General features: G+C 39.1%; 1 protein-coding gene across 4 annotated transcripts in view; it reads left to right on the forward strand.

Moving 5' to 3' along the window:
• LOC119863290 (sodium channel protein type 2 subunit alpha) overlaps positions 1–21454 on the forward strand; it is a 122551-nt gene that overhangs the window by 15887 nt on the left and 85210 nt on the right. For all 4 annotated transcript variants that reach the window (XM_043505218.1, XM_043505217.1, XM_038421490.2 and 1 more), the window contains exons 2-4: positions 11647–11964; positions 15167–15285; positions 20230–20319. In XM_043505218.1, coding sequence (XP_043361153.1) covers positions 11698–11964; positions 15167–15285; positions 20230–20319 — 476 coding nt within the window. In that variant the 5' untranslated portion in view covers positions 11647–11697. The remainder of the gene's footprint in view (positions 1–11646; positions 11965–15166; positions 15286–20229; positions 20320–21454) is intronic.

The raw sequence follows: 21454 nt of genomic DNA on the forward strand, positions 1-21454 counted from the left end.
AGTCTAAATTCTAAGATGGGAAAACTTGAGTGCCTGGTATTAAATGAGGATATTGATACAATAAGTATCACAGAAACTTGGTGGAATGATGAATATCAATGGGACATGGTATTACTGGAACAAAATATATAAGAATGACAGAGTAGGTTGTGCTGGTGGGGGAGTGGCAGTAATGTGAAAGGTGGCTTAAAGATGATGTAATAAAATCTTCAGTGAATCAAATAGTATCATAGAATCACTATGGATAGAAATTCCGTATTTGAATAAGAATATAGCAGTAGGAATATATTACCGACCACCTGACCAGGATGGTGATGATTGTGAAATGGTCAGTTTGATTAGAGAACTACACAAATAGAAAACCCAATAAAAATGAGGAATTTCAGCTATCCCTATATTGACTGGCATCATGTCATCTCAGGATGGGATGCAGAGTTAAAATTTCTAGATGCCATTAACGACTGCTTCTTGGTGCAGCTAGTGCTGGAACCCAGAAGGAAAGAGGCAATTCTTGATTTAGTACGTTGTGGTGCACAGGATCTCATCCAAGGGGTGACTACAGTTGAACCACTCAGGAATGTAATTAAATTGAACACCCTTGTAGGGGGGCAAAATGCCAATGAAACTCACCACAATACCATTTAACTTAAAAAAGGGGAACACAAAAACGAGGAGACTGGTTAAACACAAATTAAAAAGGAACAGTCACAGGAGTGAAATACCTGCAAGCTATGTGGAAACCTTTTAAAAACACAGAGGTTCAAACTACATGTATACCCAAAATAATAATCATAAAAACCCCAGTAAGAGTTGCCACTATGACAAAACAGAGTAAAAGAGGCTGTTAGAGACAAAAAGACATCTTGAAAAATTGGAAATCTGATCCTCTGGCAGAAAATAGACAGGAACATAAACTCTGTCAAGTCAAGTCAGGCAGGTCAAAAAAGAATTTGAAGAGCAACTAGCAAAAGACAAAAACTAACAGCAAAAAAAAAAAAAGTTTAAGGATACCTGAAGCAGGAAGCCTTCCAAACAATCAGTGGGGCCACTGGACAATGGAGGTGCTAAAGGAGCACTCAAGGAAAACAAGGCTGTTGCAGAGAAGCTAAATTAATTCTTTGCATTGGCTTTCTCTGCAGAGAATGTGAGGGAGATTCCCACACCTGAAACATTTTTAACCATTCTTTCTCTTCCAAATCTGAGGAACTGACATAGATTGAGGTTTCAGTAGATTTGGTTTTGGAACAAATGGATAAATTAAACAGTAAGTCACCAGGACCAGATGGTCTTCACCCAAGAGTTCTGAAGAAACTCAAATATGAAATTGCAGAACTGCTAACTGTGGTATGTAACCTATTGCTTAAATCAGTCCCTCTACCAGATAACTGGTAGATAGCTAATGTGATGCCGATTTTTAAAAAAGGCTGAAGAGGCTATCCTTGCAATTACAGGCCTGTGAGCCTAACTTCAGTACCAGGCAAACTGGTGGAAACTATAGTAAAGAACAGAATGAGGACAAGGGTGATCCAAAGGATATAGTGTACTTGAACTTTCAGAAAGCCTTTGTCAAGCTCCCTCACCAAAGGCTCTTAAGCAAAGTAGGCAGTCATGGGACAAGAGACAATGTCTTCTCGTGGATCAGTAACTGGTTAAAGATAGGAAACAGGGTAGAAATAAATGGTAAGTTTTCCACAGTGGAGAGGGGAAATAGCAGGGTTCCCCAAGGATCTGTACTGGGACCTATGCTGTTCAATATATTCATAAATGATTTAGAAGAATGGGTAAACAGTGAGGTACAAATTTTGCAGATAATAAAAACGTTACTCAAGACAGTTAAGTCAAAAGCAGACTGAAGAGTTACAAACATTTCAGAAAATTGGGTGACTGGGCAAGAAAATGGCAGATGAAATTTAATGTAGATAAATGCCAAGTAATGTACATTGGAAAACAGAATCCCAAATATATATACACAAAATGGGGCATAAGTTAGCTGTTACTACTCAAGATAGATATTGGAGTCATTATGGATAGTTCTTTGAAAACACCTGCTCAATGTGCAGTGGCAGTCCAAAAAGCTAACAAAGTTAGGAACCATTAGGAAAGGGGTAGGTAATAAGACAGTAAATATCATAATGCCTCTATCTAAATCCATAGTACACCCACAACTTGAATACTGTGTGTAGTTTTGGTTACCCCTTCTCAAAGAAGATATTAGAATTGAAAAAAAAAAAGTACAAGGAAAAAAAGTGATTAGGAGTATGGAACAGCTTCCGTATGAGGAGAGATTTAAAAGACTGGGACTGTCCATCTTAGAAAAGAGATGACTAAGTGGGGGATATGATAGCGGCTATTTACTCCTTCACATAATACAAGAACCAAGGGTAACCCAAAGAAATTAATAGGCATTAGAATTAAAACATACATAAATAAGTACCTCTTCACACAGTGTAGAGTCAAGCTGTGGAACTGGTTGCCTCGGGATGTTGTGAAGGCCAAAAGTATAACTGGGTTCAGGAAAGAATTAGATAAGTTAATGGAGGACAGAGATATCAATGGCTATTAGCCAAGATGATCGGATGCAATCCCAAGCTCCAGGTGTCCCTAAACCTCCGACTGCCAGAAGCTGGGACTGGATGGATCACTTGATACATTGCCCTGTTCTGTTCATTTGCTCTGAAGCATCTGGCACAGGCCACTGTCAGACAGGATATTGCACTAGATGGACCATTGGTCTGACCTAGTATGGCCATTCTTATGTTCATATATAATTTTAATTGTAAACCAAGCAGTAGTGATCTAAAAATCAGTGTGACATAGTAAATGTATAACTACACAACATCACAGTCCAGTTTCAGACCAGAACTATGATTTATGTTAGTTGCCTAGAACCACTGGTTGGGTGCTACAATGATATTAAAATCTTATATCTGCATAATACCCTTGTTCCCAAAAGATAAAAATTATTCACCATGGAATTTCTTGTAACTGTGCTATAGTTAAGACTGATATGGGGCTTAAATCCTAAATACCTTCATATGTTATAACAGTAATGTTTAAATAAGCATTTTGAGTCAGGTTTGGCAGGAGAGAAGTCACATCACATTTTATTAACTGCACAAGGATTCAGCAGTCTCACTCTGCTCACGCTATGCAGAAACCAAAGGACCTTTGTAGCCATACTGACTCACCTCCTACTGGCTATGCTGGGAATTAGCTCTCTTGGACCACCGAGCACCTTTTAGTAGCAGTGTCTCACTCACCATTACTTACACTTCCTCCACCATCTCGACCCATGTGACTCCCAGACTTCAGTCCTTCCACTTGCCTCAGCGGCCAGTTGCAGTCTCTAGTCTAGCCCCGGCTTCAGGGCCAAAATGCAGTATGGATTTAGGCTACTCTTCTCATTGGCAAGTAGGGGGAAAGAGTGTGGGGGGGGGGCAAGGACCCTATTGCTGGTAGACACTTACTGCCCCTCCTCCTATTCACATTGCCTACTTTTCCTGGGCCACTTCCCCCAGCCCTAGCACCTTCCCTGCCCTTGCTTCAGGGCCTCAGTCTAGCCATCATCAGCCAAGAGCTCCCCTATTGCTGCAGTGCTCTGATCCTTGGCAGAAAGTCCTTGCCCTCCCCAGAAGCTGCCTTTTGCTCCCCTGAGCAGCCCTTTATATATATGGGCTGCTCCAGTAAGCCTTTTCCTGATTGGCTGTCCCAGTGAGCCCTTTCCTGATTGGCGGGGTTCTGTGCAGCCTCTGTTTGTTTACTGACTTTGAACTAAAGATAAATAGAATTGTTGCCAGAAAAAGACGGTTTCTTATGTAAATGATAAAAGTGAGGGTGCCAGATATACAAGGTAAAGGATAACCAGAGATGAGACAGTACTTGTTATAATATCGCTGTTATAGTAATACACTTTTATCAATTTATTCCACTTGGTCTGCCTTTCCTCAAATAGTTCAGTCTTTAATCTCATATAGATTTTACTTTTGTTTTTTCTGGTTCTTTTCTTCTTTTCACCACATTGTTTTAGACACTTGTTTCTGTAACCATAATAGTGAAATGCACTTATCTGATGCTAGAATTCATAACAGGCATCTAGCTTTGTTTAATTTCGGTAAATTGGGTTATTTTCTTAATGCTATAGTAACAGGAACCTGGCATACGTAGCGCCAAAATAACTCTTGCAATTGAGGCCATTAAACTTTCCTAATAGGGTAATTTGGTATTTTCCTTACATAGTAAAATCCTCCACCTAGCCTAGAGTTGGCCATATGCCACCTGCTCCTGCTGGAGGCCACCTGCTTGGCATAAAGGATATGTAGAGGGCCAATGGTGATCCTGGTCCCCTTAGGGACCATTGCACCCAATGTAACAGCAATCCCGAGGTTGTTGTAACTCATGCCATGGGCTGACCTGATTCCTGGCTTTCCTCAAAAAATAGCTTCCCAGCTTCCAACTTCCCTCCCTGAGGCAGGGATGCCAAGTATTATGCATTCTCTCACACAGTGCACTGCTGGGATCTCATGCATGCAGTGGGGCTACAGGGACTGAACAGAATTTTTCCTGCACTTATTCTTCCTGGCCACAGTGGATTACTGTGGAGCCAGATGCTGGCGACAAAAGCAGAGCAACTCTGTCCTTTATTGTCTGTTACATCTGCTCTGTAGCTGGCAGCATGGAAGAGAAGGGGAAGACAACAGGTTGCGTGGGCAACACCCGGGAGAGGGGGGATGAGAGAGGCCAAATGGAGTAATGTGAAGCTGCGGCAGAATGTGCTGGGAGCCTGTTTCGGGCCTGACCTTATCCCCAACAACCCACCAAGGCTCTCCCATCCCAGGCCAGCACACCCTGAAGTAAGAACACAACATAGAAGTTTGTGCATAGAATTAGACACTCATAATATGGTCAGAATCCCATTTGCAGGTGGCCTGTGACAAGTCTACAACCCTTTGTTCGTTCGTGTTACAGACCCATGACCCACCTCTGATCTCACCCTCCAACCACGTTTGACAAGCTTGCAATCTATCTCCCATCTTCCTCAAAACTCTGTCAGAAGCATAAACCCCCCAGAGGTTCATCCCCTTCCTTCAATTCCTCCTCTTTTCTGGGTTATCCTGTGAGCCACCTGTAATGTGACAAACATGTAATACCAGTAGCACCTAGTTTCTGAATGCAACACATGCTCGTCACAGTATGTAAAGGAAGAGATTGTAGTACTTCAGTGTATTTGACTGAATATCTAACATAGGAAGGGAATATAATTAAAAACTCTCATTCCTTCTTCTTTTTTGATTTTTTTTCTCTTTTAAGAATGGGGAATGAGAAAATTAAGTAAAAAAACAAACTGTCAATGCAAGATTAAGGTTGAGAATTTAAACACACAAAACTCAGGCATTTTGAAGATTAAGGTTTTTAGAGTAACATTAACATGCTGCATTGTAAATTATAGTAGGAACTGCAGTGACCCTACACTTTGGTTAAAGTTGCATAATTATTTTCATGCCATACCCTGTTTGAGTTGCATGTAATTTTGTGGAGCTTTTACTTCTGGAATTGAAATTGGCCACACTTTCACTCTTTTTAAAGGCGAATGTTTGGAAAGTTTAAGTAAAAACTGTTCAGCTATTTCAGATATGAGAGACTGTTAGAAAAATATGTACTTTCCCAATTTTAAAAAAGTGACTATTTTTTAAAGAAACAGCTGAAGGTAAAAAACTGAAATTTGACATGGAAATAGACTTCATAGGGGAGAAGTTTCTTAATGTGTTCTGATAATATATGGTTTTGATTTGACCAAGTTTTGATCCTTTCAAAATCTCACACTATATATGTACAGTATATTTTGCTTAGAAAATGTTTCTAAGCTTTAAAAATGCCTGGCTAATGAAGGCTGTACTGCATATGCGTGCGTGGGGGTTAGCTGTTTAATCAAAAGTGTACTGAAGGTATAAAGGGGCTATGAAGGGCAGCAGTGCACATTGGGCCAGATTGTGATGCCCTTGCTTTATTGAGCCATCAATTAAATATGCGAGTAAGAGGGGTTGCAATCTGGCTGTTTATAAAGTGTGCTGGTCAAAGCAAGTGGACACACAGGAACTGTTGGCTGAGACCCTGCAGGTCGATCTATTGCATATTTTGTAAAGTTGTCAGGGGGAGCACCAGTATGATGTTCCTTGTTAGCTACATGGCTTTTAAGATTTGAAAAAGAGGAACTCTCATGTAGACCTCCTAAGATATGGGAAATGGCTGTGCCATTCTACCCAACAAGTTAGATTAATGAATTACATTTGCCAATTTTCTGAAGCCATTTAAACTTCAAAGTCCAGAAGAGTAAAATATTTTTTCTTAAAAAAAATAAAGATAGAAGAAATTCCATTTTAAACATATGGTTTATTTTATACTTTACATATAAATGACTTGAATTGACTCTGTAAAGCATGCACAGTATAGTACATACTCTAGGATCCTTGAACATGCTTCATATTTGTATCTAATAATATAGAAAAAATTGTGTATGAGAAATAGTACAGCACAGTGGTGGTAAGAATTACAATTTATGTGCAACATGGCTGCTGTGCTCATAGAAACATTGATTTTTGAATTTGCTGAATTGTGCATTTAAATTCTCCACTTTTACATTTAATGGACGTAGTTATTTTTTAGCTGTCCCTGCGGGAAAAGCTGGTAATTTGTTTTTCTTGGGGGTTTATTAACCAGGATTAATTTAGCTGGAGTGCCGAATGCTCCTAGGAATCAGAAAAAGAATGACAGGGTTCTCTCAAATCTACCTTATCAGAGGATGAAATTCAGCCCAGGGCAGAGCTCCTATACAAGGCTCTGAGCATCACTTATGCTCCATTTTAATTCTACCCCTTGTGTGGGCCCTCAGCACAGGGATGATTTTTTCTCTGAATGAGTAAAAGACAAAACAGAAGTGATATTTATCGTCAAGAGGAAGCATTTTAAGGACATTTTCAGAAGTTTGCATGTGAAATGGCCACTTTTTAGGGAGTATGGGTAGATATCACTAGTGAGACAGATGGTCATGGAGTTCATCACTGGCTGCTCCTTTGACCTGGAGGCCTATGTTGAGACAGTGATCAAGACTGGCTACTATCTTATCATAACAACTTTTCATTCTCCATTAACATTTCGTGTGGTTTTATGTATACTTAAAAATTTTGTACATGTAGGTTATATTGTATTTTTTATTTGATTGAGGTCTACATTTGTTTGTTACTGATCTTATCTATCTTAGGTATTGTTAATTATAAACTCAATCAAGATTTTAGGTGGCTATTACCATCTCCAGCTTCTCTGCAGAGTCAGCCCATTATTTTCAGATACAGCTCTAGTGGTCATCCCTATCTTTGTCACATCCAGGCTGTACTAAAGTATTCTACTTCCTATAGGTATATAGTTCTCTGTAGTGCAGCATACATTGTGCTGTACTTGCTGCCCTCTTGTCCACTCCACAGTGCCCTTTCACTTCACTTCACACTTTGCCACTGTTTCTTTCTCTCTCTCTCTCTCTCTCTGTCTCCACTTCTCCTTTTTTAACCTATGCATGCAGATGTTAGAGCTTGGGTTGAGGTGCCATAAAATCTCAAATCCCTGCGTTAGTACAATAAAAATCACACATCTCAACTTTTTTATGCAACTTTTGCAAATTAACTACTAATATAACATCCGCACTTTTAAAAGTCTATTATCCAATCAGATTGTTTACTACTGTGAGTATTCTTGTATTGACAAGTATTTTCTTGTCAACTGCAGGATCAAGGTTTTCGGTCATCTTTCTAGTATTGCAAATGTATTTGTTCATCTTGTTTGCTATTTCTGTGTCCTTTTATTTGTCTCTCACTATTTTCTTCTTCTGTGTTTCACTTGGTCCCTTTTTTCTTATATCTTCATTGTGTATATATCACTCCTTTCTGTACATGTGTGTTGTTTTGTTCTTCCGAATACAGGATGGCCTCTGCAGAGGGAGAATAGCATTCCTGCTTAGTTTTGTGGTGCTTATTATCTTACTTTACAATAATGATGGAATCAGACTTCTTACCCGAACTGTGTGGATTAGACAAGCTTTTGAGGTATTTGGGTTATCTGAGCTTTTATGTATACATATACATATCTATGTATTGTATGTATATAATCCACATGACATTAGACACTATAGTAGAAATCTCATGACTTAAAGTATTTAATGTGTGATGTCTTTGAATTAAGCATATTAACTGTATTTATGGATAGTCACTATTTGAGTTGTACATTTGCATGGTTTAAATTATGTTAAATTATTTAAAGAATAATTAAAGGAGTATTCTCCCCTTTACCTAGATTTCACTAAGGCGTTTGATACCGTGCCACATGGGGAATTATTAGTTAAATTGGAGAAGATGGGGATCAATATGAACATCAAAAGGTGGATAAGGAATTGGTTAAAGGGGAGACTGCAACGGGTCCTACTGAAAGGAGAACTGTCAGGTTGGAGGGAGGTTACCCTCAGGGATCGGTTTTGGGACCAATCTTATTTAATCTTTTTATTACTGACCTTGGCACAAAAAGTGGGAGTATGCTAATAAAGTTTGCAGATGATACAAAGCTGGGAGGTATTGCCAATTCGGAGAAGGATCGGGATATTATACAGGAGGATCTGGATGCCCTTGTAAACTGGAGTAATAGTAATAGGATGAAATTTAATAGTGAGAAGTGTGAGGTTATGCATTTAGGGATTAATAACAAGAATTTTAGTTATAAGTTGGGGACGCATCAATTAGAAGTAACGGAAGAGGAGAAGGACCTTGGAGTATTGGTTGATCATAGGATGACTATGAGCTGCCAATGTGATATGGCTGTGAAAAAAGCTAATGCGGTTTTGGGATGCATCAGGAGAGGCATTTCCAGTAGGGATAAGGAGGTTTTAGTACCATTATACAAGGCACTGGTGAGACCTCACCTATGTGTGCAGTTCTGGTCTCCCATGTTTAAAAAGGATGAATTCAAACTGGAGCAGGTACAGACAAGGGCTACTAGGATGATCCGAGGAATGGAAAACTTGTCTAATGAAAGGAGACTTAAGGAGCTTGGCTTGTTTAGCCTAACTAAAAGAAGGTTGAGGGGAGATATGATTGCTCTCTATAAATATATCAGAGGGATAAATACAGGAGAGGGAGAGGAATTATTTCAGCTCAGCACTAATGTGGACATAAGAACAAATGGTTATAAACTGGCCACCAGGAAGTTTAGACTTGAAATTAGACGAAGGTTTCTAACCGTCAGAGGAGTGAAGTTTTGGAATAGCCTTCCAAGGGAAGCAGTGGGGGCAAAAGATCTATCTGGTTTTACAATTCTACTCGATAAGTTTATGGAGGAGATGGTATGATGGGATAATGGGATTTTGGTAAGTAATTGATCTTTAAATATTCAGGGTAAATAGGACTAATCCCCTGAGATGGGATATTAGATGGATGGGATCTGAGTTACCCAGGAAAGAATTTTCTGTAGTATCTGGCTGGTGAATCTTGCCCATATGCTCAGGGTTTAGCTGATCGCCATATTTGGGGTCGGGAAGGAATTTTCCTCCAGGGCAGATTGGAGAGGCCCTGGAGGTTTTTCGCCTTCCTCTGTAGCATGGGGCATGGGTGACTTGAGGGAGGCTTCTCTGCTCCTTGAAGTCTTTAAACCATGATTTGAGGACTTCAATAGCTCAGACATAGGTGAGGTTTTTTGTAGGAGTGGATGGGTGAGATTCTGTGGCCTGTGCTGTGCAGGAGGTCGGACTAGATGATCAGAATGGTCCCTTCTGACCTTAGTATCTATGAATCTATGAATCTATGAATTCTGCAGTTGGTTTCTTACAGAAATGTCTTCTGATCATATACGAATGCCATCTAATGGTTGTTACAATTACAGCAGCTAGTAGTCTCTTGCACAGGAAATGCTAGTTTTTACTTCAATAACCAGGATCCTTTAGCAGGAAGTTAGGTGTGGTCTGTTGAAGGAGAATTAAAAAAAAGAAAGAAAAAAGAAAAAGGCACGATGGAATTTTAGCTGCATTCTTCATAATGTCGTTCCAAATCCACACAGGTGCAAGATTCTATACTGGTAATGCATTTTTTAATTGTAACCTATAGTGTTTAGAAAGGATTCTGTCTTTTTCTGTCATTAACAATAAAATCTGTAAGGATTCTGCAGTAGGACCACTTTCATTTTCATAATTAACCCTTCTGCTGCCACCAAACTATACATGTGTTCCAACAGCAATTTTCTACAAAACATCCGTGGCAGGATGCACCAGGTGAATTTGACTGCAGTAGGAGAGCATGTTTCACAGATGTACCTGCAGAAGTTGCACCATGGCTGTGTGTGTGTTTTGGAGGAGATGGGTATGTGTATGGTGAGGATGGAAGAATGGAGAATTAGATATGGTGTTAGCTTCTATTCAGATAGCTCTGAAAACATGAAGTTGCTGCAGCTGTGGTGGAGTCGGAAAAGTCTATGTGTACTTAGTAGGGGAAAAAAAACAGAGTGTGTAGGAAAATTCAGGTTGTCATATCATTTTAAGTTGATAATTGCTTTTTTGGTATATCATCCGGCACTGAAGCTGTTAATCTTGATTTACATTTGCTGTTTTATTACATGGATAATATAATTTTCCCATTCAGATAAAAAACTTGGGAAAATTATCAAATGCACAGATTACATTCATTATTTCAGCTCATAGTATCTCTGCATTGGAAATATTTTCCATTTGTCATTTTTGGCAGAAGTAGAAGGTGGCTTTAAAAGAAGATGGTTCTGCTCTCAGTTCTGAAGATTATGCAAAATATACACAATTTAAAGATAGCAACAGATAATAAAAGGTCTAAGAATGTTTAGTAGCGAAGACCAATTTGGATTTAACACAGAAATTTTTTCAGCACATGATATGTTACCAGAAAGGGGATTTCTGTTCAGGTACTTAAGCCTGGTTCCTTGCTCCCTAATCTGTGAAGCCAACATGCTTGTCCCTGAAAAGAGGGAGCACCTCACACTCTATCAAGCATCCCTCTGGCTGATGCTTTCAGTGTCAATGATAGGATCATGAGGAAGCCATGTCCATACCTCCTCACAGGGGGAGGGTTGGTCTGACATAAGATCTTTCATGGTGGTAGTGTTAAAAGGGCAATTGTGCTGGATGCTCCCACCCTCCGACACCATATAATAAACACTCTTTTAACTGTTAATTTATTTCAGTGAGTGTGCGGCAAAACATCCTTTTATACTACCCAGTAACTATCTCATTCATTAGAATGGTCACAACATTTTCTGGGGAGAAAGAAAAGAAACAATTTTTCTATTTACTTTTAAAATTAATTTATACACTCTCTATAGCAGCCTATTCATCACTTTTCATAGCAATAAATTAATTTTAAACTAAAATTTTAAAGGTTTGCTATTTTTCCAGACATCTAAAAGAGACCAAATGAAAAGTTAAATGCCCTATCTTGAAAGAAAAATGAACGAATGGATCAATTTCACAACATCCCGTTCTCATATAAGTATCCTATTTAATAAATTGCCCTACAGACAGTGATACGAAGGTGTTTCAATTTAAATTGCTTGTGTGGTGGTACTCTAATATTTTCTGTGTTTTTATATTTTTAGCACTTTTTTATGTGAGAGGCTAAACGGTAATTAAGAGTGCAGGATGAAAAGATGGCACAATCAGTGCTGGTACCACCAGGACCTGACAGCTTCCACTATTTCACGAGAGAGTCACTTGCAGCTATCGAACAACGTATTGCTGAAGAAAAAGCTAAGAAGTCTAAACAAGAACGTAAAGATGACGATGATGAAAATGGACCAAAACCAAACAGTGACCTGGAGGCAGGAAAGACACTGCCATTTATTTACGGCGACATACCTCCAGGAATGGTGTCTGAGCCCTTGGAGGATCTTGACCCATATTATATCAATAAAAAAGTGAGTGTTTCTTAAGACTGCAGTTAAGATGTTTCTGTTAGAGATTAAGAGTATTAAAATGATATAGACCCTCTGCAGGACTCCCTTTTTTCCACTACTTTGGGCCCAACCCAGATGTAGTACTCCAATGGTTGACTTCTTTGGCACTGCATCCAGTAAATCATGTTTGCAGGATCAGGCCCCTGGTTTATTCTGGCATTTCACTCTCATTGTAACTGTATGTGAAATCGTCATTTAAGGATGTCAGTGTTTTCATTATGAAACCCACTGAAAAGCTGCCTTGAATGGCCCTCTTGCTTGTTTTCTTCACTATTATGTGGAAAACTTAGGTTTTATTCCTGATCATTCTCTCATTGCTTTGGGTGTTCAGGGGCGAGGAGTTAGGCAGAGATAGTATACCAGTGTGCTCCTAATGCATTCCTCCTCACCCTGTAATCTACAGAGACGTATCTTCTTCCTAGATAGTTTGGGTGAAGGACTGTTAGCCTTTGAAGCATGTTCCTTATCCAGAATAAGGTTGCTGTAACAGAGGGCTCAAAGGAGAGCTTGCAGTCAAAGAGGTAGGGAAATATGGGAAGAGGTAGGGCTCCTTGCTGGAGTATTCATAACATAAAAAACTTCTTATTATACTCTTTAAAAATATGTTATTGAAATAGAAATATAGAAAGGTAAAATGTTTGCATAATCCTGTAATATGTCCGACTGGAGCCAGGCAGAGAAATACAGAAATACGAGACCCTGTTTCCTACGATGTCCCAGATCTTCAAGTTTTGGGCTGTGCACTGTATGTACTCCAACAACAGAAAAACCCGGTCCATCACAGGATAAGCCAGAGTGAATTTCTGCTAGCTGAAATTCATGGAATTTTCTGTCTTCAGGATTTTTTGCTGTATATGGAAATATATTCCCCTTGAGAATTAACTAGTACTCTCTAAAAACAAAAACAAAAAACCAACCACTATTAAGAGTCATACATTAACTGAGCAAACCAAGGAACTATATCAATCCCCATTAGTCATTTTCAATTCTGAAACCACAGCAATATAGCGATGAGATGAGCGTAAGACAGATAGAAGCCTTAAGAAGAAATATGTGTCTTTATTTGCTCAGTGTTGTGTTCTGAAAGTTCACATATTGACAAACACTTCATGCTGTGGCTAAACTGAGAGTTATATTTGAAAATGAAGTTGTTTGATTTAGGATCATATTCTGCTTGCCTTACTCCAGTAACTAATCCTGTTGAAGTCTGGGAGTACGGTAAGCAGGATTTGGCGCCAGCTGCTAGGTTTTTTTCCTCCTCAGTTCTCCACTAAAAATGATGTAGGACTCACCGTTGGAGATCTGAAACTTATCATCAAGATCATTATGCTTTAGACATCAGAAAAGTAATGATTGCTATTAATACTGAAAATGGGATAACCTTCTTCTTCTAATTGCTAAAACAATTTCACAATTGGCCGTGGGATAGTGATGTTGCAGATCAGGTTCTTTTTCTGAAGTATTGTGGTTTAAATGCTTTACAAGTTTATGCATTATGATCAGAATTTTTTGTAAATTTTCACTGATTTTCCTTGAGTTTTGTACATTTGGGTCAGACTCCATTTTCCTTTCATAAATGTGTGTCAGCGAGCTTGCATCACACAAATGATGGCTTAAATAAGAATTTGTCTGAGTAAGGGCAGTAGAAAAGGTGTGAGGAGCTCAGGATTTCAGCCAGAATTTCCTGAAATAAAGGGATGAAGTCCCAAGGGAAACAAGGAGAGAAGGGGTCAAAAGTGTGGTGAAAAGCAAATGAAATTCCAAGTGTACTGAGGACCAAAATAAAGCCTCATTAAGGACTAAAATATGGTTCTGGGAGTCAGCAGAGGGCTGGGGGTGAGAATCAGTGTGTGGTTTAAAAGTTATAGTATTCATTCTGGTGGAGGGAAGTACTATGCCTCCAGGGATACAGCAGCAGCACTTACTATACCTGTACCTAAAGCATAGCATGCCCTCCTCAAGTGCTTCCCTCCCATCCTAGCTGATGCAGTGGGACCACTGGCAACACTACTGGTTTATGTCCCTTTCGACATGTCCATTGCTTCCTGCAGTGCAAAGAAGTCTCTGTTACAGTCCAGGAGCACAGACATTCACAGTATGGCTTTCTCCTCCATCGGGAGGAAAACAGCTCAAGCCTCTCTCACCTCTGAGCTTGTCTGAGCAGAGACCGTCTTAGTTTGGCCCCATGTGTATGTGGAATATAAATGTTTCAGAGACTTAGGTGTATAAGGTGCGTTGAATAAAAGGTTGAGCCTTCTTGGTTTCTCTGGTTTTAAGAAAATATTTTCATTCAAAGCTGTTCCATTTATAAATGCCATTTTAACACAATCAAAATATATAACCTAATACTGAAGCTGTGGTCAGAGTGTAGAAATTGAAATACAAATCTTCACTGAATTCTGTGTGCTAATTAGGTAGCATAGATAAGCTTTTAAATCGTTAAAAATGAAAGGTAGATGTATGCATGGCCAAAAAAGCCTCATGATAAATATAAAAAAAGAATAAAAAATTTTAGTTCTACTTTTTTTGTGAAAAAAATTAACTTTGTGCATGAGAGGAAAATCTGAACATGCCACATCATGTCCATACAGTGCGTGGTTTTTAAAAACCTGACGCCTCTTTTTCAAGGGCACTGAGCATTTTCCATTCCATTTATTTTGATGGGAGATAAGGTTTACAAAACACCTTTGAAAAATCAGGACATCTTTGTTTATCACTCCACCCCACCATTTCCTTGTATGGATGACACCATAATTACTGCAGATACTTGGTGTAGGGATTTCTGAAGTTTTAATGAATATATAAAAATTATGTTTAGCATATCTTAATATGCATTATAAGATAGGCACCAGTACACTAATATCAAATGTTGTGTACACTTAGATTACACTTTGTCCTCTGTCAAATAAGACGTAGAATATTTGTATTTTCTAAATAATGCTGTTGAAATGTTTTCATACGATTCTACCTGTAGAAATTCAGTTGGAGGCTGTCCTGCATGTTACGTAAACTAGACATGAAGTCTTTGAGTCTGCAGAGATGTAAATGAGAGCAGAATTCAGCTAATTGTAAATAATGATGAAGCACAAGTGATGCACAGTATGAGAGTCCCACACTGTACATATTTTCTAAATACAATTTTTCATTTTGTTTTCTTTTTCAGACTTTTATAGTATTGAATAGAGGGAAGGCAATCTTCCGATTCAGTGCCACCTCTGCTGTGTACATGTTAACTCCCTTCAATCCTCTTAGAAAAATAGCTATTAAAATTTTGGTACATTCATATCCTTTTTGAAGTGGTTGGTTCAAAATATTAGTGAACAAAATGCTGCTTTTATTTTAGTATTTAAATCATCAGCTGGGCCATCCCAGGACAGGTATGATCCACAATGCTCTTTCCATCCTCTTTCTTTCTCTCTTCTCTCTACCTCCCCTTTCTCTCATTTCTGCTGCTGTTCTGGTGAGATCAGAAGCCAGACAGCCAAATCCTCTCCCTCTTCTTTTCTCCTTACCACACTTTTCTTATGTTTTCTCCTTCCATCTCCTGTATTATCCACTTATTTTACTTGCCCATTCCCCTCTCCAGTAATTTTTTTCACATTTTCCAGGTATGTTGCTTAAAATGCTTTATAATTCTTCAGTAACACTTTGCATTAAAAAAATATAATCTTTGATCCCCAGTTTTAGCTTGCATGAACTGCTGCAGAAAATCTACCCCTTTTCATTTTCTGATTCAGATCACAACTGTAGTAGAGTAGGTTAATAGGGTTCCTTGAAATTCTGAGTTTTATTATAAATTATCAGTCCTATATGTATTTTTATCATTATGTTTCTTCTGGTAACCATTGCCATTTTATGTACTTATATTTCTGGAGGTACTTTAATTTTAATCTTCAAGTAGCTCATGAGCATTCTGACTGGTGCACAGAGAAGCTAAAAAACTGAATGATAGTAACCCGATATATGACTCTGTCTCTCTTCTACGGTAGATATAAATCATGAATCTAGTAGTAACTATGGATCTGATCCTGCAAACACTACCTTGAGTACTGAGTGCCTTGACATCAGTGGCTCTACTCACGGTAGTAAGCAAAGTGCTCAATGTGTTTGCAAGATTGAACCTTATAGCGTTAAACTTGAGTCCTCTATATCAGATGTTCTCAAACTGTGCTCTGTGGACCACCAGTGGTCCGCGAGCTCCATTCCGGTGGTCCGTGGATAGTTCCCTTTAAGGTGTGCACCTGGGCAGCTGCACACAAGAGAACGAAGGGCCACCCACCTAATTAGTGGAGCCACACAGGCGTGCCTCTACTAATTAAGCGCTTGGACCCTGGAGAAGACGCATATGTAAGGTGAGATGGTGGCCTTGTGGGGAATAGAGAGTAGATGGTAGGGGGCAGTGGGCCGAGAAGAGGGGGTGGGGGGAATTTGGGACATGCACAGCTGTGGCGGCCAGAGAAATAGGTGACTTTCCCCAGCTCCAGGGCTGTGACTGCCAGGGAGAGATGGCCTTCCTTCCCAACTTCAGCTCTGTGGCTGCTGTGACAGCGGAGAGACCCCACTTCTTCCTAGCCCCAGCTCGGGGGCTGCTGTGATGGGGGAGAGTGGGAGAGACCCCCCCCTCCTTCCCAGCCCAAGCTCGGGGGCTGGTGTGTGGGGGAGAGAGGGCACATCCATCGCATTAGAAAGGTAAGACTACTGATATTAAAATGAGTTGTGTGTTTTTATTTGTAGAACAAAAAAATGTTAATTATTATAAAGTTTTTTTTATATAGCACTTTTATCCAAAGCGCTTTACAATAGTTAGCTAATGGTACAAACAACATTTGGAAAGATCATTAAGTGGTCCGCCGAGACCCTCAGCAATTTTCAAGTGCTCCGCGAAAAGAAAACTTTGAGAACTACTGCTCTATATCATCAGAGCCCTGAAGCGTGTGCATAGCATTACTCCCATTATTTCTCAGAGTTGTGTTCTATATATTTGGAGATGCTCACATGATTTTAAAAGGACATTCTTTAATTAAAGCTATCATGCAATTGGCATAACAAAGCCAGTAACTTCAATAACTTTGTGTTCAATGCCCCTATGTCAATTCTTTTTAAGTTACTGTAAGATCCCTCAATGTCTAGTTTTTGTACTCCTATTCCAGGTTGCAAGGTAACTAAATACTGTGCTGGTAATATCACACCCTTCAACCCAGTATGGAATTCTCTTGGATCATGGAGCTGATCTTGATTTGGGTAGTTAGGATCACACAGTATGAAAAATGGGGTGGGCACGTCTTACAGTGCGGGAAAGACATGTTCCTGTTATTTCTCCATCCTGCTCTGATGGTGAGACACTTCTCAGGAGCAGCAATACAGTAGGGGTATGCAACTTTTAGGAGGCATTTCTATAAAAACCATTTGTAAGCCTTGTGCAATATATCAATGTATAAAATTCTTAGAATACATGATTTTAGATTAGTTGAAAAACTCCTCAGAATTGTTTCCCATTGTCTTCTGCTCCTTTCAAATTTGAATTTCTGTGGTATCATAGCAAACAGTATTCTGAGAAGAAGGGATCTTTCAAATATTGCAAATTAGCAGAATGATTTGGAAGGGGTGCTATGTGCTGCCTTGGCGTGATGGTTCGGAGGGCAGAGATATTAAATGTTGCAAGAAGAAAGTACACTAGAGATTGTGATTTTTGTAGTTGCTATTCTATTCTATTCTATTCTATTCTATTCTATATTTTGTTATTTTTATTGAAAAGCCTTGTAAAACCTTTAATATAAGGGGAAAACATTAAAATAAAGGTACTTACTGACCTCTTTACATACTCTTCAGTCTCCATGTTTTAAACAGATTTCCCTAGTGGTTGTGATCTTACCAGAGGATTGCATACTGAGACATAACACAGAACAGGAGCCAATGATATATATTATTTGTAGTAAAGTGAAACTATAGACAGGTTACCTAAATGCTACATGTCCTCCTTATCCTAATTGTTTGATGCAGTCATGTGGATGTTTATAATAACTCTTTCAAGGTTTGCTTTAAAACCATATACCGTGCACACTGCTCCTCTGTCCCCTTGGATATTTATATTTTTACAGTTTTCTATTGCTAAGCAAACCACAGACAAAGGCATTATTATGCATTTTATTTCTACATTTACAATTTGATTTTAAGGAAAGTGGGTGGAATGATGGGCTCAATGATATCAGAATTATAGTTGGAGTTATAACACTGTCAGGATAGAACTTCTATCGTACTCATCATTAAATAGTTACGTGATAGCAACATAGCTGAGATTCTTTTGTGGCTGCTTGGTAAGTGGAATTTTAGCTAAATGAATTTAAAAAGTTAATTATTTTGAAAAAAAACTTCAATTCTTATACTGAGATTAATGTTTTAACTCAATGCTCTAAGACAAAGTGGTTTTGCATGAATCGGTTAATAGCCATTATTATTTTATGATGATTAGATAAGAGGAACTGATTGTGCCCTTAGTATCCATGCACAGAGTGGAAATCTCATGCAGAACATGTGGTGGTCAGTTGCCTCTGGGACAGCATTGCTCATCTTTCTCTAAACTCAGCAGAAGGCTCTCTGTGAATCTGGTAATTTGTTGGGGGGGGAGAGGGATTGGGGCCTGGAGGAGAGTGCATGAGTCTTGTGACTTGGCAGAGCTTCTCTCCAGCTTGCAAGTATTCACTGTCACACCCAGTCTCCTTTAAGTATGTTTATCATCTATACAAAATCAAACAAACAAACAAAACCACTCCCTGAGTTCAGCCTTCGTTGTAGGGTTCCACAGCTTTCCCTCCCAGGGGTCTTTGGTAACCCTGCTTCTTGCAGCTTCCCAGTCCTGGCCAGCTTCCTTCTTAACCAGTCCTTATTCAGCCAGCTCTGTTTCTCTTCTGCGACAGCAGCTCCAAGGCTTCCTGGACACCTGGCCCCTTGCTCCCAGGACCCCACCATAGGAGTTGGTTCTGCTAGACACAGCCTATTCCACCCATCTCTCTCCTTCTTCTTGTCCTCCAACAGTATTTTGTTGCTCCAGGTGTAGCCCTATCCCCTTCAATTGGCCTGAGTGGCCCACCTGCTCTCACACAGGCTATCTGGGCCTGGTCTATTCACAGGGACCAGCTATCCTGTGACAGGGCTGGAGTAGAGAAGGAGGGGTAATTTAGAAGCTAGAACTTAAGCTTCTGCTTTGGAAAAAGGAAGTGTATTGTTGGAAACCTCACTTCTTATCAAAAGATTGTAGAGGAAACTCCATGAGGGGAACATCATAGAGTTTGCTGTGTCTTATGCTGGTATTCCTGAGCAGGAGTACCATCTGCACCTATGTTTTTAGTCATAGGCCACGGGCTAAAGCAGTTCTAAAAGTCTCTAAAATACAAATGTTCTTAACATTTTGTAGATTTTGGTGCCTCCGTGTGGCCATTTTATATATCATATGTCTGTATGGTTTTCATTTTGGTGTACTTTATTGTTTATAGGACAATGGTGAGTTTTATCTCTCCTGATAGTGAATGGATTAAATCCAGAGCAACTCCATCAAAGTTAATGTAGTGATTTTGGATTTGCTTCAGTATTTACTCTGGATCAGAATTAGTGAGAACAAAATTTGGTCCAAAATCTTTTAAACATTGTAATCAAAGCCAAATATAGCACAAGCCGGTGTCATTCATGCTTCCCCCTGAAGTATAGGACAAATTTCTCTCTGTTCTCTTTCAATGTCTTATAGGCCTGTATTGCAACATATGTAATATTCTAGCCCTGAACAGGGACAGCAAAATGTGCCAAATTATGTTGTGGTTTTGTGAAGCATAGCAATATTGGGAAGAAACTATAAATTTAGCTGTTTGACAGTAATGAGCTAAATCAGATTCATGTACGTATCTTCAGACTTGAAAGATTGTTGCATTATCCCATTGCACTACAGTCCACCCCTTCTCAAGTCACTCTTTTTTATTAAATCATCTATCATCTCTTTTTAAAACTTCAATTTTCTTTGTCAGACTTTTTTATTTCAATGGCTGATTATTCTCTTTTACCTGTAAAGCAACAACTAAGAAAATTTTGAGATATTTAGGGCTTTTGCCTTGAGAATCAACAGAGTAGTGAAGGGATTAATAGCTCCTGATCATGAAAATTTGTTTAAATGTTGATCTTCATGTGATACTCTTTTTATGATGAGATTTTTCTGATGTATGTTCCTTGACTATAATCTACATTGTTCAGCATGCTTATTATGTGCACTATTTTGACCAACTGTGTATTTATGACTATGAGTAACCCTCCGGAATGGACAAAGAATGTAGAGTAAGTTAAATGCATTTTCTTTAAATATATTCAAAAAAGTGATATGAGCTTCTGTAAGTGATCTTATGTTGTTTAAGATAATATGAATTGACAACAGTCTGTGACATTGTTGCTTGTTTCCTCTCTCTCTTGTGACTCTAACTCAAGACCATAAATGACCTCCCTTCTAACAGGTCATTCGTAACTTCCATTCTTTATTGTCCCATGTCTACATGGGAGCAGAAAGCTGCTTATAGAGCCAAACTAGATTGGTATATCAATCTTTTTATACACAGATTTCTGACTAATTTCAGTGGAGTTATGTATATGTAATGATGGCAGGAATTAGACCCTTCTCTGCATATCGTGGGTTATCAATATTTTTCATTTTGTGGTAAATATTTCAGTAGAGAGTTCATTTCATGGACCACCATGCCTCCTGTTCACAATTGGGCAGACCTCCCTTCCAAGGACAAACAACATCCCTGTCTGGGTGATGAGATATCCCGATTTTATAGGGACAGTTCCGATATTTGGGGCTTTGTCTTATTAGGTGCCTATTACCTCCACCCTACCTCCCTATCCTGATTTTTCACACTTGCTGTCTGGTCACCCTATCCCTGGGACAACTAAGGCATTTGACTATATGAAAAAATAATAGTAGGAGTGTATTTCATGGATTTAAAGTTCTTTTCATTTGATTTAACAGCTGGAAAATAGGAGGAGGCAATCCAGCACTTTGTGAACAACCACCTCTCCACAGATCACCAGTAGGTGCTCTGTGGATGACTGGTACTGTGTACACCACAGTTTGGGATCTACTGCTCTCCATGCTGCTTCTGGTTTTTGAAGAACATTAGCTAGATTGTTGGGTTTGATAAAGGAGAATCTTGCATAGTCCTCAAATGCTGAATGACCACACTATTGTATTACTTACTTTTTTGAATGATATCCACCTGCTTAGTTAAATCCTGGTACTACTGAAATCAATGACAAAATTCCCATCAACTCCAATAGGCCAGGTTTTCTTTCAAGGTGTTTTAACATGTAGTAACCTAGAGGTAAGCATGGAAGCAGACTCCACTTTAATTCCTACAAACTCCAAGCAGGACCGATGCTACCAAGGGTTCTCACAGAATCTTCAGGGATAGAGGGC

Source organism: Dermochelys coriacea, chromosome 11 (assembly GCF_009764565.3).
Source record: "Dermochelys coriacea isolate rDerCor1 chromosome 11, rDerCor1.pri.v4, whole genome shotgun sequence".
NCBI classification, from domain to species: Eukaryota; Metazoa; Chordata; order Testudines; family Dermochelyidae; genus Dermochelys; species Dermochelys coriacea.